Consider the following 16,520-nt stretch of genomic DNA (forward strand, 5'->3'; position numbering starts at 1 on the left):
TTTTTTTTTTAAAGGGGGGTTGGGGATATAGCTCAGTGGTTGAGCACCTCTGGGTTCAATCCCCAGTATCAAAAAAAAAAGAATATGCTTTCTTCTCAGTAAATCAGGGAACCTTCTCCAAAACAGACCACATTTTAGTCCACAAAATTGAATTGGTTATTAAGTCCACAAATTTGATTCTTGACATCAAAAAAACTGATATAATCCCTTCCACCTTCTCTTATCATAATGGAATGAAATTGGCAAAAACTCTATAGAAACTATATAAACACATGGAGATTAAATAATACACCTTTGAATGATGAATGCATGACAGAAGAAATAAGGGAGAAATTTAAAGATTCTTAGATGCTAACAAGAGTAAGGACACAACATACAAAACCTCTAGGACACTATGAAGGAAGCTCTAAGAGGAACACTGAAAGCCATGAGTGCCTACCTAAGAAAATCAGAAAGATTCCAACAAACAACCTGATGATGTATCTCAGGGCCCTTGAAAAACAAGAGCAAACCAATTCTAAAACTGACAGAAGAAATAACAGATCAGACCTGAAATGAATAATATTGAAAATGAAATTAAAAAATAAAACAGAGGATCAATAATATAAAGAGTTAGTTTTTTGAAAAGATAAACAAGATTGATAAGCCCTTAGCTAAAATATGGAAACTGAAAGTGTTTTCTTCAAAATCTGGAAAAAGAGAAGGATATTCATTATACCACTCCTATTCGTTATAGACTAAAAATTCCAGGCAGAGCAATTAGGCAGAAGAAAGAAATAAAAGGGGTAAAAATACAAAAGGAAGAAGTCAAACTATACCTGTTTGCAGATGGTAACATCCTACACTTAGAAGATCCAAAAAGTTCCAGAAAGAATATAGAACCAATAACAAATTCAGCAAAGTAGCCAGTCACAAAATCAACATACAAAAATTAATAGCTTTCCTATACATCAATAATGATGTGCTGAGAAAGAAATCAGAAAAACAATCCCATTCTCAAAGTCCACAAAAATATAGATAAATAAAATACCTATGAATAAGCCGGGCATGGTGGTGCACACCTGTAATCCCGGCGACTCATGAGGTTGAGGCAGGAGGATCATAAGTTTAAACCCAGCCTCAGCAACTTAGCAAGGCCCTGAGCAACTCAGCAAGACCCTGCCTCTAATAAAATATATATATTAAAAAAAAAAAAAAGGCTGGGGATGAGGCTGGGTGGTTAAGCACCCCTGGGTTCAATCCCTGGTACAAAAAAACAAAACACACAAAAAAAACCCTACAAATAAATCTAAATAAGGAAGTGAAATACCTCTACAATGCAAACTATAGAACACTTAAGAAAAAAACTGAAGATATAAGAAGATGAAAGATTTCCCATATTCATGAATGAGCAGAAGTAATGCTATTAAAAATGAACATAATACTAAAAGCTATATACAGATTCAGTGCAATCCCCATCAAAATACCAATGACAGTCATCACAGAACAAGAAAAAAAAACCAAAAACACAGTTTTAAAAATGCCTTTGAAGAATAAAAGACCCAGAAGAGCCGAAGCAATTTTTAGCCAAAAATGTCATACTGGAGGCATCACAATACCTGACTTCAAATTACACTACAGAGCTAGAGTAACAAATGCATGGTACGGGCATAAAAACAGACATTCAGGCCAATGAAGACACAGAACAGAAACCTACACCGATGTAATCATCTTATCTTCGACAAAGATGCCAAAAGCAAACACTGACTAAAAGACAGCCTTTTTAACAAATGGTTGTGGGAAAACTGGCTATCCCTATGTAGAATAATGAGACTAAATCCTTATCTCTCACCTTGCACAAAAGTCAGCTCAAGGGGATGGGGTTGTGGCTCAGTGGTACAGCGCTTGCCTCACATGTGTGAGGCACTGGGTTTAATTCTCAGCACTGCATATAAATAAATAGATAAAATAAAGGTCCATCAACAACTAAAAAAATATTTTAAAAAAAAAGTCAACTCAAAATAAGTCAAAGACCCAGTAATTAGACCAGAAACTAGGCAACACCTAGAAAAAAACATAGAGTTAAACTCCAACATGTAGGCTCAAACAACTTTGTCAAAAGGATCCCTGACACTCAGGAAATAATCTCAAGAGTTAATAAATAGGATGGTATCAAATTTAAAAGCTTCTATACAGCAAAGCAAATAATTACAAATGTGAAGAGAGAATCTACAGAATGGGAGAAATTTTTTGCTAGCTACTCTTCTGACACAGGATTAATATCCAGAATATATAAAGAATTCAAACAATAAACAACCCAATTAATAAATGGACAAGTGAACTAAATAGACACTTTTCAAAAGAAGAAATACAAATGGTTAACAAATATATGATAAGGTGTTCAACACTGTTAGCAATTAAGGAAATAAAAATCAAAACTACATGGAGATTTCATCTCACTCCAGTTAGAATTGCAGCCATATCAAGAACACAAATAATAATAAACACTGGAGAGGATGTAGAGAAAAAAGAACACTTTAGCACTATTGGTGGGATTGTAAATTAGTACAATCACTATGGAAATCAGTATGGTAGTCCTTCAAAAGATAGGAATAGAACCAATATATATGACCTAGCTACACCAATCCTCAGTATTTATTAAAGAATTAAAGTGGGCTGGGGTTGTGGCTCAGTGGTAGAATGCTTGCCTAGCACACATGAGGCACTGGGTTCACAGCACCATATGTAAATGAATAAATAAAATAATGGTCCATCAACAACTAAAAAATATTTTTAAAAAAACTATAGCAACACATACATACCCATGTTTATAGCAACACAATTCACAATAGCCAAACCACAAGGACCAAGACAATGAAACAAATATGGAACCCTGCTCTGACAATGGCAGATGACAGAAAACCCCTTAAAATAGCTTATATGTACATCTCATCAAAAATATACAACCAAGTGCATGCATAAGATTGTCTCTGGGAACATGCTGCATGCAGAAAAGCAGAGAACACTGCATAGTGCTTGGTGAAGGCAGGCGGACAAGTCACTTACCGCAGGCAGAGGGCTGTAGAACTGATGAACTGTGTGCATGACATCCAAGAGCATATTGTGTCCAATGACAAGTTTCCCCTAAAGAAAATCAAGGTTAAGAAAAAAATTAACTAGGGTTTGAGAATAAAATGTATGCTTCAGATTCCATGAGGACTTTTTACTGAACTTACTTTTTCCACATTAAAAAGTTATGAGTATATGTAAATACATAACAATATAAGCCATTTTTATTTCTCTGCAATTTGGGAGTATTAAATCCACAAGGCAAAGTAAAAGTTTCAAATAATTTTTTACTTCACTGATCTTTTTCTCTGATTTTTATCAATCTTGTCACCCTTAAGAATCAGAAGTAGTAAAAAAAAAAAAAAAACTTTTCTTTTTTTCCTTTTCTTTTCTTTTTTTTCCAAGGCTCTATGTTACCCAGGATGGCCTTGAACTCCTGGGCTAACGTGACCTCCCTGCCTCAGCCTCCCAAGTAGCTGGGACTACAGAAGTGAACTGGCACACCAGCAGGAAATTGTAAAATTTTAATTGAAGAGCTTTTTAAAGGTAAAATATGAAAACCTTGAGTCCCTTGAATGTCAAATAATTTGTGAACAAAACTCCAAAAACATATGTATATGCTTTTGTCTATACAAATATTTTAAAAATTATACTTCTTCTTGGGGCTGAGGTTGTGCTCAGTGGTGGAGTGCTCGCCTGGCACGTGTGAGGCCCTGGGTTCAATTCTCAGCACCACATTAAAATGAAGGTATTGTGTCCAACTACAACTACAAAATAAATAGTTAAAAAATATATATACTTCTTGGGGCTGGGCTTGTGGCTCAGTGATAGAGTGCTCGCCTAGCACTTGTGAGGCACTGGGTTCAATCCTCAGCACCACATAAAAATGAAATAAAGATATGTGTCCGCCACCTACAACTAAAAAAATAAATAAATATTAAAAAAATACCGAATGAATGATTTAATATATAAATAGGTATTATGTTAAAAAAAGAAAAAAATATGTATATATATACTTCTTAAAAGAACCAAATTATTTTAAAAGATAAGTTCATAACAATGTTAAAAGGTTAAAATAACTAGATTCTTATTATAATTAACACAATAAATTTTCATTTCCTAGATTAACTGCTTCAAAATTCAGAACATGTTCTGTGAATTCCATTCCAATAACATTTCACTGTTTTTTCAATCAACTGAAATAACTGTAGGTAAATTAAATTACTCCATTTGTGTAAAAAATAAACCACAAAATGGAATGTCAACTTAGATTTAGTTGGCCTGGTGATACCATATTCTTTTTTGTCGGGGTTGGCACCAGGGAATGAACTCAGGAGCGCTTGACCACTGAACAACATCCCCAGCCCAATTTTGTATTTTATTTAGAGACAGGGTCTCACTGAGTTACTGAACATCTCACTTTTGCTGAGGCTGGCTTTGAACTTGCAATCCTCCTGTCTCAGCCTCCTGAGCAGCTGGGATTACAGGTGTGCACCACTGCACGCAGCTGGTGACACCGTTTTTAACAAAAGCATCGGTCACTACAGTGGAGCTCCATAATAAGTCCCAATGGGCCTTCCATATAACACTGCTGGATTCATAGGGCTAAACATATTTTTTTCAAAGTAAATATCCTACATAAAAATCTCCCAAATCTAACAAGCTAAGCTTTTGGCTCAATATTTGGGCACATTCAGAGTCCCTATACAATGCTAAAATACAAAGGATTGATTCCAGGATAGAAGTGGTTATGTAGGAAACTCTCAAATGCAACATAAATACTGATAAATGAGGAGGTTGAGAAATGGAAAACAATATCTTGATCAGAAGATACCATGAGGCCAAAGACAGGAAGAACTGCACATAAATATTGAACTTCTCACAGGTATGAGTTAGCAGTCTGGTACTACTTTATGTGTGCCCCAAGTTGAAGCAAATATATGTAATGCAAGTTAAGAACTGGATTTCTCACTGTCAGAGAAAGAAGTTGCAAGAGAAAAGAGAGTAGGCCAAAAACAAGCCCTGTGGTATTGGACTGGAATCTGAGGTATCAGTATAAAGGAATGGGTAGGGAGATCCACACTTGTGGATGTGTATGTATGTGTAAGCACCTCTGTACACACACAATCACCTCATGCATAATGTAACAGGGACATGTCCTGAAAAATTCATCAGGCAATCTCACTATTGGGTGAAATGACAGAATATACTTACACAAACCTGGATCGCATGGCCTACTATACACTTAGACTATATGGTCTAGCCGACTGCTCCTATTCCAGGCCATAAGCCAATAAGGCATGTTACTGTGCTACATACTGTAGGCAAATTTAAGACAGTGGTATTTGTGTGCCTAAATATAGAAAAGGTACAGTGAAAACAAGTGACATAAATTTTTTAGCTCCATTATAATCTTAGAGGACTGTGGGAGGCCAACCTTATGGGTGACTGAGTTACACTCCCCAGCTGGGTGCTGAGGCGCTCAGTCACAGAAATGGGTGTGTCTTGCTACAGCCCCATGGGTGAAGCTATGCTCACCTGTTCCTTTGTAATATAACCCCTTGCCCTGTTTAGGATAGAATCTTCCATGGAAGTGCCTTGTGTGTGTCCCCTCCTCTTACTGTGCCCTTGGGTGTGGCCTACCCAGGTGTCAGTCAACCTGCTGACAGTGGACATCATGAAGATAGACTCAGCCCCCTGAAACCTGACCCCTTGCCTCATTTGAATAGCTTCTCCTCAATAAAAGGGGTCAGCACGTGCTCTCTCTCTCTCTCTTTCTGCGGACCCTTAAAGTCAGAGGAGCTGTCACAGCAACCCCAAAGAAAAAGGTATTTGTGTCTCTTGTGTGGTTATTTCGTGCAGCCCAGTTAGCCCAGTTTAACTAGAGTGACCCCTGAGCCTTTTAGTCGTGAGAACAGAAACCCGGCAGAGGACCACCCTAGTATATGAAGTCCATCACTGACCAAAACGTAACTGTGCACACACAAAATACAAAGTGACCATTGCAGATAGGTTCCAGGATCTCCCATGGACACCAAAATGCTTAGGTCCCTTACATAAAATGGCATATTACTTGCATATAACCTATGCACATCCTCCCATACTTTAAATCATCTCTAGATTACCTATAATACCTCATGCAATGCAAATGCCATGTAAATAGTTGTTGTATTATACTGTTTAGGGAATAATGGCAAAAAAAAAAAATCTGTTCACGTTCAATAAAGACACAATTTGTTTCTTGAATATTTTTAATCTGTAGTCGGTTGAATCTGAGGGTGTAGAACTCAAGGATATGGAAAGCCAACCATACACACATACACCTACAGATACACGAAGAACCAGAAGTGTATATATGCATGGATATGCAGACATACTGTTCTTAGCTCTGTCCGTAGGCAGGGCCTAGAACCACTAACACAGCTGTAACACAGGACCAGATTGTGCTTCCAAAACACCACTCTCAGTCAAAGGAACCACGGCTCATGGGAGAAGTCATGGATCCCTGAGCTAGGCCAGGGGAAGAAAACAAGATGAGGCTGGAACCTCCTGGGACATCCAAAAGTAAGGAAGTGCTCAAAAGGAAGTACATAGGAGTCAAGCTGAAAGATCACCATGGCCAAAGGCAGTACACTGTGAGCAACAAAGTAAACAACAGAAAATTAGGCTATATTCTAGTTGAATAAAATAAATATCCGAGTCCCTACTCACATACATAAAAATGATTAAATAACATGGAATGAACAGCTTTTCCTTATAGAATAATTTTAAAAACAAATGTAGAAAGAAAGAGGGAAATATAAACTTGCCTTAGATCTCCACAGCAATAAATGTTGCAGATAAGACCCACTGACAAACGCTAACATTAGTGAGCAAAGGTTTGAGGATTTTCATAGTCCCAAGATATCTCCCCCAACATGTTAACCTCAGAGGAAAAACAGTAACTTCACAGAACAAAGTCCAGCAGACACTACCTTAACCTGGTGACCAAGGTCAACATCATGAATACTGTTTCTGAGGTGTTCTTATCAACACTGAATACCCTCAGTCCAAAGAAAACAAATCACAAACGAGGAACCCTGGACAAAATGGCCAATACTCATCAAAAGCATCAAGGTTATGAAAGGCAGAGAAAGACTACTGAAATCTGCAGAAAACCAAGGAGAAATAACAAGTAAACACAATGCAGGATTCTGGACAGAATTCTGAAGAGAAAATGGACTTAATAAACAAACTGATGACATTCTAATAAAGGCTTTAGTTTAGTTCATGTTATTGTGCTGATGTTACTATCCTAGTTCAGATAACTGCACAGTAGCAATGGCAGATGTTAGCACTGGGGAAAACTGTTCAAAGGGGTACAGAATTTCTGCACTATTTTTGGAACTTATCTTGCAAAATTAAAACTTTTTGAAAACTGTAGAAAAAAGAGATTTACTAATAGTGACTAGAAAATAATTTGGTGATATAAATATATGTTTGATGTCTACTGGGTTTATACAACTTAATTATGTTAATATTTTTAAAGTGTGTTGCTTATAAACTTTAAAACATTAAATCATCAGTAAATAGGGCTTCTTCGCTTTGCAAACTTTGATGCTACCAACTATTAGCAATGTGTTATGAATTATTCCATACAAGAAAGATATCAGAGAAGAGCAAACACAGATAGAGCAACCTAAGGTATTTGAACATGTACAAGGTGAACAAATGACTCAATTTTGGAAAAGTTAACTAAATATCATGAGAACTACACAAGAGCTCAAAATCAACTGATGTCCTAAGCTCTGTATCTTAGAGCCCAGCCACAATCAAACCAACCACAAATCTGAAGGGAGCTGGTTGAGTGTATGACAAGAGCAAATGTGGTCTCACCGCTGCTTCTCTGGACACCTATGACCTCAGCTACTACAAAGAGATTCACACTCTGCTTCTCTCCAGACTCATACAACTTTCTGTTCTGTTCAGATTACCTCACTTATTTAGGAAGAGAGCTCCTAGTAGGCCAACCCTCTTCTTTTACAAGGTCCTGTACTTGTGTTTATCCCCAAATAAGGACAATGGTGTGCTTCCCCACCCCACCCCCAGTGTCCCTGTGTTTACAGGCCTGCACCTGGTAGTGAGACAGCTGTAGAACTGAGAGGGTTTCAATGACCTTTGTGCTTTGCATGCTTCCCTGATACAAAGCTCAGCATCTAAGAGACAAGGTGATTCTTTCTCAACAGCCAACTGCTAAAGGAAAAGAAGCCTTAGATTCCAGACAATTTAGCATCCAAGTAAGCAGATTAACTAGAACAACCAGCACAACAACCTTGTTTATCTTTGCAAAATAGCAATGTTTCTTTTCAAAAAGGAAGTAAGGAAAAATATCTACCACAGACCCCTCTAGCAAATTTACACCAACAATCAAAGCATTTTTTAAATGTATCAAATACTGTTAAGGCTACTGGATATAAGAATCAATTACAGTTAAGCAGGAGACCCTGACATAGACACCATTATTTTTATCCTCTAGAGTCTTCCACTTAGGGAATTAATCAATCAAATATCTGAATGTTTCTTCCTTTATTCCTTGCTTTCTTATTCTACTTCTTATGATTTTGAGAATAAAAACCTTAGTTTCGTATAGCCATAAAACATCATCATTGTACAATCCCATGCATCCTTACAAGAAAGACTTTCTGAAAAATGCTTTGTATGTGAATCAGCAGTTATGATCTCACCAGGCACATCACGTAACAGTCTATCCTTGTCATTCTAACTCTTTCCTCCACACCAGGTAAACATTCTAAATGACCAAACTGACTACTTTGCAATGGTAATTTGGCAGGCCACCTAATATTATATTCAGCAGTCTAGCCAGAAAGAAAAGAAGCCTGGTTTGCTTACCGAATTAGCAATGGCATGAATGACTCTTGAAAATCCCACAGCATCATTCAGTTCCTCCTAATTAAAAAACAAACAAAATTATTGATGTGCACTATATTTCTTATTTGAATGACCTAAAAACCCTAGCCAAAAAAGGGGGAAAAAAAACTTCATATAGCATCATCATTTCAAATAACTATATCTAAAATATCTAAAATGATTTATGTATATATCTTTCTTCTGTTTTAGAAGTCAGAAAAAGCAAGTGCCAAATTATTCACTAGTTACTTAAATAAAAGTGCCTAGAATTTTCTCATCACTTCACATAATTTGTTGAAATTTCCAAGGCAATCAAGTGTCTTGAAGAAAAAAAAAATCTTTTTTAAAGTGGCCACCTGCTGGTTAAACTCAATAATACATCACTTTCTGAGGAAACCCATCCAGCAAACTGATCCAGAATTCCTGATTTTTTTCCTTGACAAACAGCAGTTTTACAAACTTTTAGAGCACAACTTTGGACCTGTCCCCACCCTCACTTTCTCCTCTCCAATTTTCTTCCCAACAGTGTTTACAGAGGCTCCGTGTCTCTCCTACCTTGACCTCAGCCCTTAACTGCCCTTTTTCTCTCATCACAGCTAACTTGCTTAATTAACCTCTCCACTCAGTTCCAGCTAACTTCTAGGTGCTCCCAGCCCTCTGCTCTCTGGCTTCAACCTCACTGAAATTGCTCATCAACTTAAAATGAATCCCAAGGCTAACAAGTGTTTTCAAGGATGTAGAGAAAATGGAACCCTTGTGCACTGTTGGTGGGAACATAAAATAGCACCATTGCTATGGAAAAAAAGTGTTGAATTTCTTTAAAAAAAAAAAAAAAGGATACAAATATTTGCATACTCATGTTCAAAGCAGCATCGTATACAAGAGCCAAAAGCAAGCAACCCAAGTATCCAAATGAATAGATACAGAAAATGTGGTATATCTATAAAATAGAATCTCAGTCTTAAAAAGGAAGGAAATTCAGACCATGCTGTAACATGGATGAAGCCTTCCTTGAGGCCATTATGCCAAGAGAGTAAGCCTGTCACAAAAGGACAGATACTATAAGACTGCAATTACGTGAGGTACTTAGAATGGTCAAATTCACAGAAACAGAAAGTAGATGATGGTTGCCAGGGCAGGCGGAGGAAGGGCATGGAGAATTTTGTTTAATAGGTACAGAATTTCAGTTTTGCATCACGAAAATAGATCTGGAGATGGCTGATGGTGATGGCTGCACAATAATGTGGATATACTTACTGCCACTGAACTGTACATTTGAAAACAGTTAATATGGGAAATTCTGTGTTGTATTTTTAACAAAATTAAAAATAAAATAATTGGGGGTTGGAGACATAGAACTTGTCTAGCATGTGCAAGGCCCCAGGTTCAATCTCTAGAATCAAATAATAATGATGATGATGAATAAATAATTTTAAAAATATATCAAAAACAGGGGCTGGGGACAGAGCTCAGTGGTGCAGTGCCCAAGCCACATTCTTAGCCCTCTTAAATTTTCTTTTAAATATTTCTAGTTATAAATGGATGTATACCTTTATTTTATTTATTTTATTTTTATGTGGTGCTGAGGATCAAATCCAGGGCCTCACACATTCAAGGCAAGCACTCTTCCACCAAGCCATAACCCCAGACCTTTATTTTTTATTTTATTGCTAAGTTGCTTAGGGCCTGGCTAAGTTGCTGAGGCTGGCTGTGAACTTATGATCCTCCTGCCTCAGCCTCTCAAGCCCCTGGGATTACAGGCGTGCACCACCATGTCTGGCGAGGTCTTTTTTGATTGCTGATTTGTTCGAATGGGGCCTCACTATGTTGCCCAGGCTGGCCTGAAATTCACAATACTTCTGCCTCAGCCTCCCAAGGAGTTGGGACTTGTTCCTTGCCACACAGCAGGTATGGGCCTTTCTGCCCAGCCCCTCAGAACAGAGCAACAGAAAACAAAAGCACTGCACTACAGTCTAGAACCAGTTTCTCAGCAAAGGAGAGTTCCACAGCCCATACCATAGTCATCTGACCCCTTTGGTTTTGGTGCTGTTCTTTTTGCTGTGGAGGTCAAGGACCACAGACAGGAGGCACATTTGGCTAACCTTTATTTCTCTTGCAGGTATAATGTAATTGTGAAAGTGGATCACTCTGTTTTTACTCGTGTCTTAACATGTTCTAAACGTGCACATACCTAACATCTGCCACACCCAAAATCACTTCTGGTCTCCTCTACCTGCACCCCCGACCAACACCACTCCAGCCCACACCATCTAAGTGAATGGACTACAACCCATCTGGTCACTCAAATTTAGAGCTAGAGCATCTTCCTTCTACCTTCCTCTTTCACCAGCCACATCCAATCACAAACTCACAATTCTTCTGTGGTAGAAAACTGTTCATTAAATTTTGCTATACACAAAAGGGAATAGTTGGTATGTACGTTGCTACTTCCCACCCAAAGGAAATACAGTCCTATTACCTGTTCTTTAGCGTGTTTTTGCTGTTCTCTTTTTTTCCGCTCTTCTTCATCTACTTTGCTGATAACTATATATCGCTCCTTCTAAAAGACAAAGCAGATATATAATTTTCTGGATGTAACTTGACCCAAAAAGTCCGAACTCTGCTACCATTAGAAGTTACCATTTTTATCACTGCGCCAACTTTCATGGGCCAAAAAGAACAAAAAGTGCCTCAACATGCCACCAAAAATTGAAATAATGCACTAAAAAACAAAAATTTCCTATCTTTCCATGACATTTTACCATGGTTTATTAGTTAAAAAAGACAGACATCAGTTTAAAATATCAACAGACTACAAGAAGAAAACATTTTCCATAATGAACACTAAAAAGTTACATGGCCTTTGAATATGAATTCCTAAACAATTAGTTTTAACGTGAAAGTTATTCATTATATTTTATGAACATGAGGAAACAACCTGGATTTTCTGGTTATAAGCCAGAAAACTAGTTCCTTCCTTCTCATATACTGCATTTTGTGTCCATTAATCATACCACCAAATCTTCCATGTCAGAGTTTGAGGTTTATCTTCTAACAAAGACTGTCTTTAACGTATGTAATCCATAATTTGATATTTGACTTAAAACAACAAGCAAATTCAAAAATCCTGAAATTTTTCAAAAAAACAAAACAAAACAAAAAAAACTATCACTAGCACCCATCACAGTTCTATCAGTGCTATGCTTATGACTCAGGTTCTAAAATTTAATTTTACCTGTCAACATAACACAAAGTTGTTCTGTTCACATGTACCACAGCTTTCTGCCACAGTAAGAACATGAAATAACATTTATATACCATCAAGTTTACAAGGCATGTTCACATCCATTTATCCACTGGATCACCACAAACATCCCGAGACAGGTACAGGTATCCTCACTGTCATGCTCAGCCGAATATACAAATGAGGAAAATGAGGCTCAGAAAGGCACAACAACTCGCCCAGGTTGCCCGCTCAGAAGTGGGCAGAGCCCAAGCATAACTCCTGACTTTCAACACACCCAAGAATCACCAAGTATGTCTAATGTTAGCCCTGAATAATCCTGGGGTTACCTTTTCAGTTTCTAAAGTCTCAACATGAATGCCTTTGGGATACCTAAAAGAACAAAAAAAAAGGAAAACAGGATATCAGTAGATGAATCAATGACAGCTGAAACCCAAAGTATTTTAAAAGCCACTACATAGCTTAAAGTAAATAAAACAAGTTTGGTTAAGATGGAATAATTATCCTTACAATGAAGACTTTATAATAAATCTATCCATAACATCTCAGCTGCATAATAATTTCCCTGTCCCTGCTCTTAAAACATTGGCAAAGGAAGGTATCAATTTCAAATTAATTTGGGGGAACATGTATTTTCTAAATTTCTTGCATCTTAATACAGTCAACTACCACACAGTCAAATCTTGCCTCCAAATATAATTATGCCTATTTCCTAACTGAAAATGTGAAGGTCTCTTTAGATTGCACAGCAACAAAGGGAAGGTTTGAGATGGCCCGATCTGCCGTAGTTTGGCATGGCAGTTTGCATCAGCCAAGGAGAGGGATCTGGAACACACAATGAGTAAGATGCAACAATAACTCGACAGGAAATCGCTCCCATTTTGTTCAAAGTATATTCCCAGTATAATCTCAGTGGCAGAGTCTAACAGAAGATCAAGGACTCCAAAATCAAATGCAAATGCTCATCTGTCTAGTACCATTGCTCAGTTTTTAGTATCATTGCTCAGTTTTTGAGTTAGAGAAACCAAGGGAAACATCCTCAGAAAAACACATGCACAAAATGTTGGCTGTGATTTCAGATTTATAGACCTCTAAAGCCCACTCAAAATGTAACCCCAAGTCAGAAAGCCCTGCTTTAGAAAAAGGACTCATTTGAGTATTTCCTAGGTTTAAGAATCAAATCTTTATCACATACCTTCAAAACAAAAAAACAACAAAAATATATTGTAGATATATCTCCAAAGCTTAATGGATAAAACCAAAAAGAAAAAGGTCTTAAAGCATCCAGAGTAATAACACAGAAAATTAACTAAGTGGGTATTCACTTCAGAAAGAATGGGGAATTCTGCATGGTTAAAACATCAGAAACTGCAGAATTAAAAAATGAAATAAGAGTAACAGGATTATATTTAGTTTTTAAATTCAGGGTCCTTCACAAAGCTCTCATATACAATACAAACACTTACTTCCAGCTCAAAGTCTGATAAATTAGTTTTCTCTGAAACCTATAAAAAGAAAAAAAAAAACAGTATTGGCTGAGGTCCACCAAAAGTAAACCCCAACTGAGCAGGCGTTGATTGGGAAAGATTTAATTCTGAAATGAGTCTTCATCAGAACAGACAGGTGATATGCAAACAAACAAAGGCAAGAGCTTTGAGGTGGGAAGATTCCTCCTCACTTGTCTTAATTGACATTTTATATTTAATATTATTATACTACTTTTAGCAAAGAGGTAAAGTTCTTATCTAATCAAAATATTACTTCCTGCAGCTCCATAAGGAGAATTTAAAGTAACCAGCTACATTAAAACACTTTGGTAAAGCTTGTCTTAAAGTAAAAGGGAAAGAAGATGTTTAAGCTACTGTCTTTGAAATGTACACGTTTCCCACCGCAGAGAGAAGTTAGAAGGAGAGAAGCAGCCTGAGAGGAATTCTCTGCTGCAGCCTTCAAGTGCTAAGCACTCCTCCAGGCCAAAGCCATCACGCCACTTGTGAGCATAGTTAAAGTCAACCTGCACAACAGTTTTCTCCCCTCCAGTGTCAGGACAAAGTCCTCATTCAGTGTCTCCACAGACAACTGTCCCACTATGTAAATGCTAAAACTTGTACTTAAACCTTGGAAACATACCTATAATAAGAAGGGTATTTATAAAGAAGTTTTAAGAAGACCAAATGCACCAAATGTCAGAAATCATCAACTTTTCCATAAAAAGAACATGTGAAACTATGAAGGACAACTAACCCAGTACATGGCTCTAAATCCAAGTTCTTGTTTTCTTCACTTTGTAATAAATCTTCTATTTTCTCTCTGAGGAGTTAGAATAAGACCAAGAACATCAGAACCTTGAAGAAATGAACTTATCAACCAAAAGAATAATCATACTCAAAAGCAGTCTAAACATAAGAACATATATTTCTTATGCATATAGTTCTTACATTTGTACATGCAGAACAGAGTAATTTTATCAAATTATGTAGTGACTTTTTAGTTCAAAAAGTAAAGAAAATGTTTTATTTTGGCATATGCTTTGGGCAGATTTATTGTCACTGATGAATTAGTGACAACTTCTCAACAATTCATCAATACCAGTGATTTAATTTTTGACTTTTCTAGTAAAGCAGTTATACCGTTATCTAAACTAAGCAAGACCAGATTCTTCTCCAGTGGCACAACTGTTCATCAGAAACCTCACTGCCACAGGAAAACCACAAATGTGCTGCAGCCTGGATGGGCCTGATCCACTCCTTTGCCTTCAGGAAAACTGGACATGGCCTGTCAGGCCTTGATCAATATAGGTCTGCTCACTTGCTGAGGTGTCTTGCCAACTAACATGGAGCCAGTGTAAGTATGATACACAGGACTCTATTTGCAATTTTCTCCTGTTGCACAAATTCAGATATGCCACAATTAGATCATGCCACTCACAACACTACATACACCCACATGTGTACTCTGTGTACAACAAAAGTGTGACACAGATGGCCTTGATGCACACATGGTTTCAGTTTGGGAACTTACACCACTTGGTCAATAAACTTCTTCTGATCCTCAGGGATCGTCACTGGACATTTTGAGGCATTAGGAGATACATATGCCAGAGATCCGGCACCATTGGCCTGAGAGCGTTTTTCATCATACTGCTCTCTCAACTGTCTTTCTTCTTCCTGATTTAAATATGGAATTCCTAAACATAATTTTTAAAAGAATGCATTAGCAGAAGTAATTGTTTCACATAAAATTTTTTAACAAACTAAAAGAGCTTATACTACTCAGGAAAGACATATTTAACTACATCTAACAGTAAACACAAGTGATTTTGAAATGTTTGTTCATTCTTTCATTCATTTATTCATTCTTTTTATTTTTTTATTTTATTTATTTGTTTGTTTATTTTGTGGTGCTGGGGATTGAACCCAGGGCACCCTACAAACAGAGCTATATCCCCAGCCCCTTCATTCTTAACAAATATTTATCTGGCACTCATGCTATGTCAAGCATTGTAACAGGCGCTGAGGAACTAACAAGCAGATACATCCTGCTCTGTAGTAAGGGAACTATTTCTGACCAGATTATCAAAAAAGGCCACTGAGAGGGAAAACCCAAAGGATGAGAATGAGTCAGATATGCAAAGAGCCAGGGGAAGAGTATTTCAGGCAGAGGAAATGAGCCTAAATGTCCAGAGGATGGAAATGGTTTGAATTTTTCTAGAAACTCAAAGAAAGTGAGTATGGCCAGGACATGGTGAGCAAAAGGGGATGGAGATGGGATACAGCAAGATTATATAGTTCCTTATAGAGCTTGGTAAGAAATTTTTATTCTAAGAAGAAAGAGACATCAACAGAAAATGTAAGCAAAATAAGCACATTGTCTGCTTCATGTTTAAAAGATCATGTGAATTACTATGAGTGTGGAATCAGGGAAACTGGTTAGGAGCAACTGTCCAGGCAAGAAATGACAGCTCAGAGCTGAGATCAGCAAACTTCATCTTAAAGGGACACACATTACATATTTCAGGCTTGTAAGCCTTAGGGAGCATCTCTGTCGCATACTCAATCCTACCATTGCAGCACAGAAGCAGCCAACACAACATGCACATCTGAGAGCATATTATGTTCCACTAAGATGTTATTTACAGGTCATCTGTGACCTGGCTTAGACCATGGAGACAGCATAGTAGATGGAGACAGTGCTTTTTTGAGATGGTAAAAAAAGAACTTGCTGATACGCTCACAGGTGAAGGGTAAAGTGAAAGGCAAAACTGAGACTGACACCTAGCTATCTGGTGAAGCTGTTGGAAAGAAGCAGGGGAAACTGGAGTTTT

General features: G+C 37.4%; 1 protein-coding gene across 3 annotated transcripts in view; it reads right to left on the reverse strand.

Moving 5' to 3' along the window:
- The window catches only part of Parn (poly(A)-specific ribonuclease), a 145,374-nt gene that overhangs the window by 114,578 nt on the left and 14,276 nt on the right, over positions 1–16,520 (reverse strand). For all 3 annotated transcript variants that reach the window (XM_015491075.2, XM_015491073.2, XM_048789529.1), the window contains 7 exons: positions 15,218–15,383; positions 14,441–14,506; positions 13,666–13,704; positions 12,529–12,571; positions 11,435–11,515; positions 8,938–8,994; positions 3,046–3,123 (listed from right to left, as the gene is read on the reverse strand). In XM_015491075.2, the coding sequence (XP_015346561.1) occupies positions 3,046–3,123; positions 8,938–8,994; positions 11,435–11,515; positions 12,529–12,571; positions 13,666–13,704; positions 14,441–14,506; positions 15,218–15,383 (530 nt within the window). The remainder of the gene's footprint in view (positions 1–3,045; positions 3,124–8,937; positions 8,995–11,434; positions 11,516–12,528; positions 12,572–13,665; positions 13,705–14,440; positions 14,507–15,217; positions 15,384–16,520) is intronic.

This window comes from Marmota marmota, unplaced genomic scaffold (genome assembly GCF_001458135.2).
Source record: "Marmota marmota marmota unplaced genomic scaffold, marMar, whole genome shotgun sequence".
NCBI classification, from domain to species: domain Eukaryota; kingdom Metazoa; phylum Chordata; class Mammalia; order Rodentia; family Sciuridae; genus Marmota; species Marmota marmota.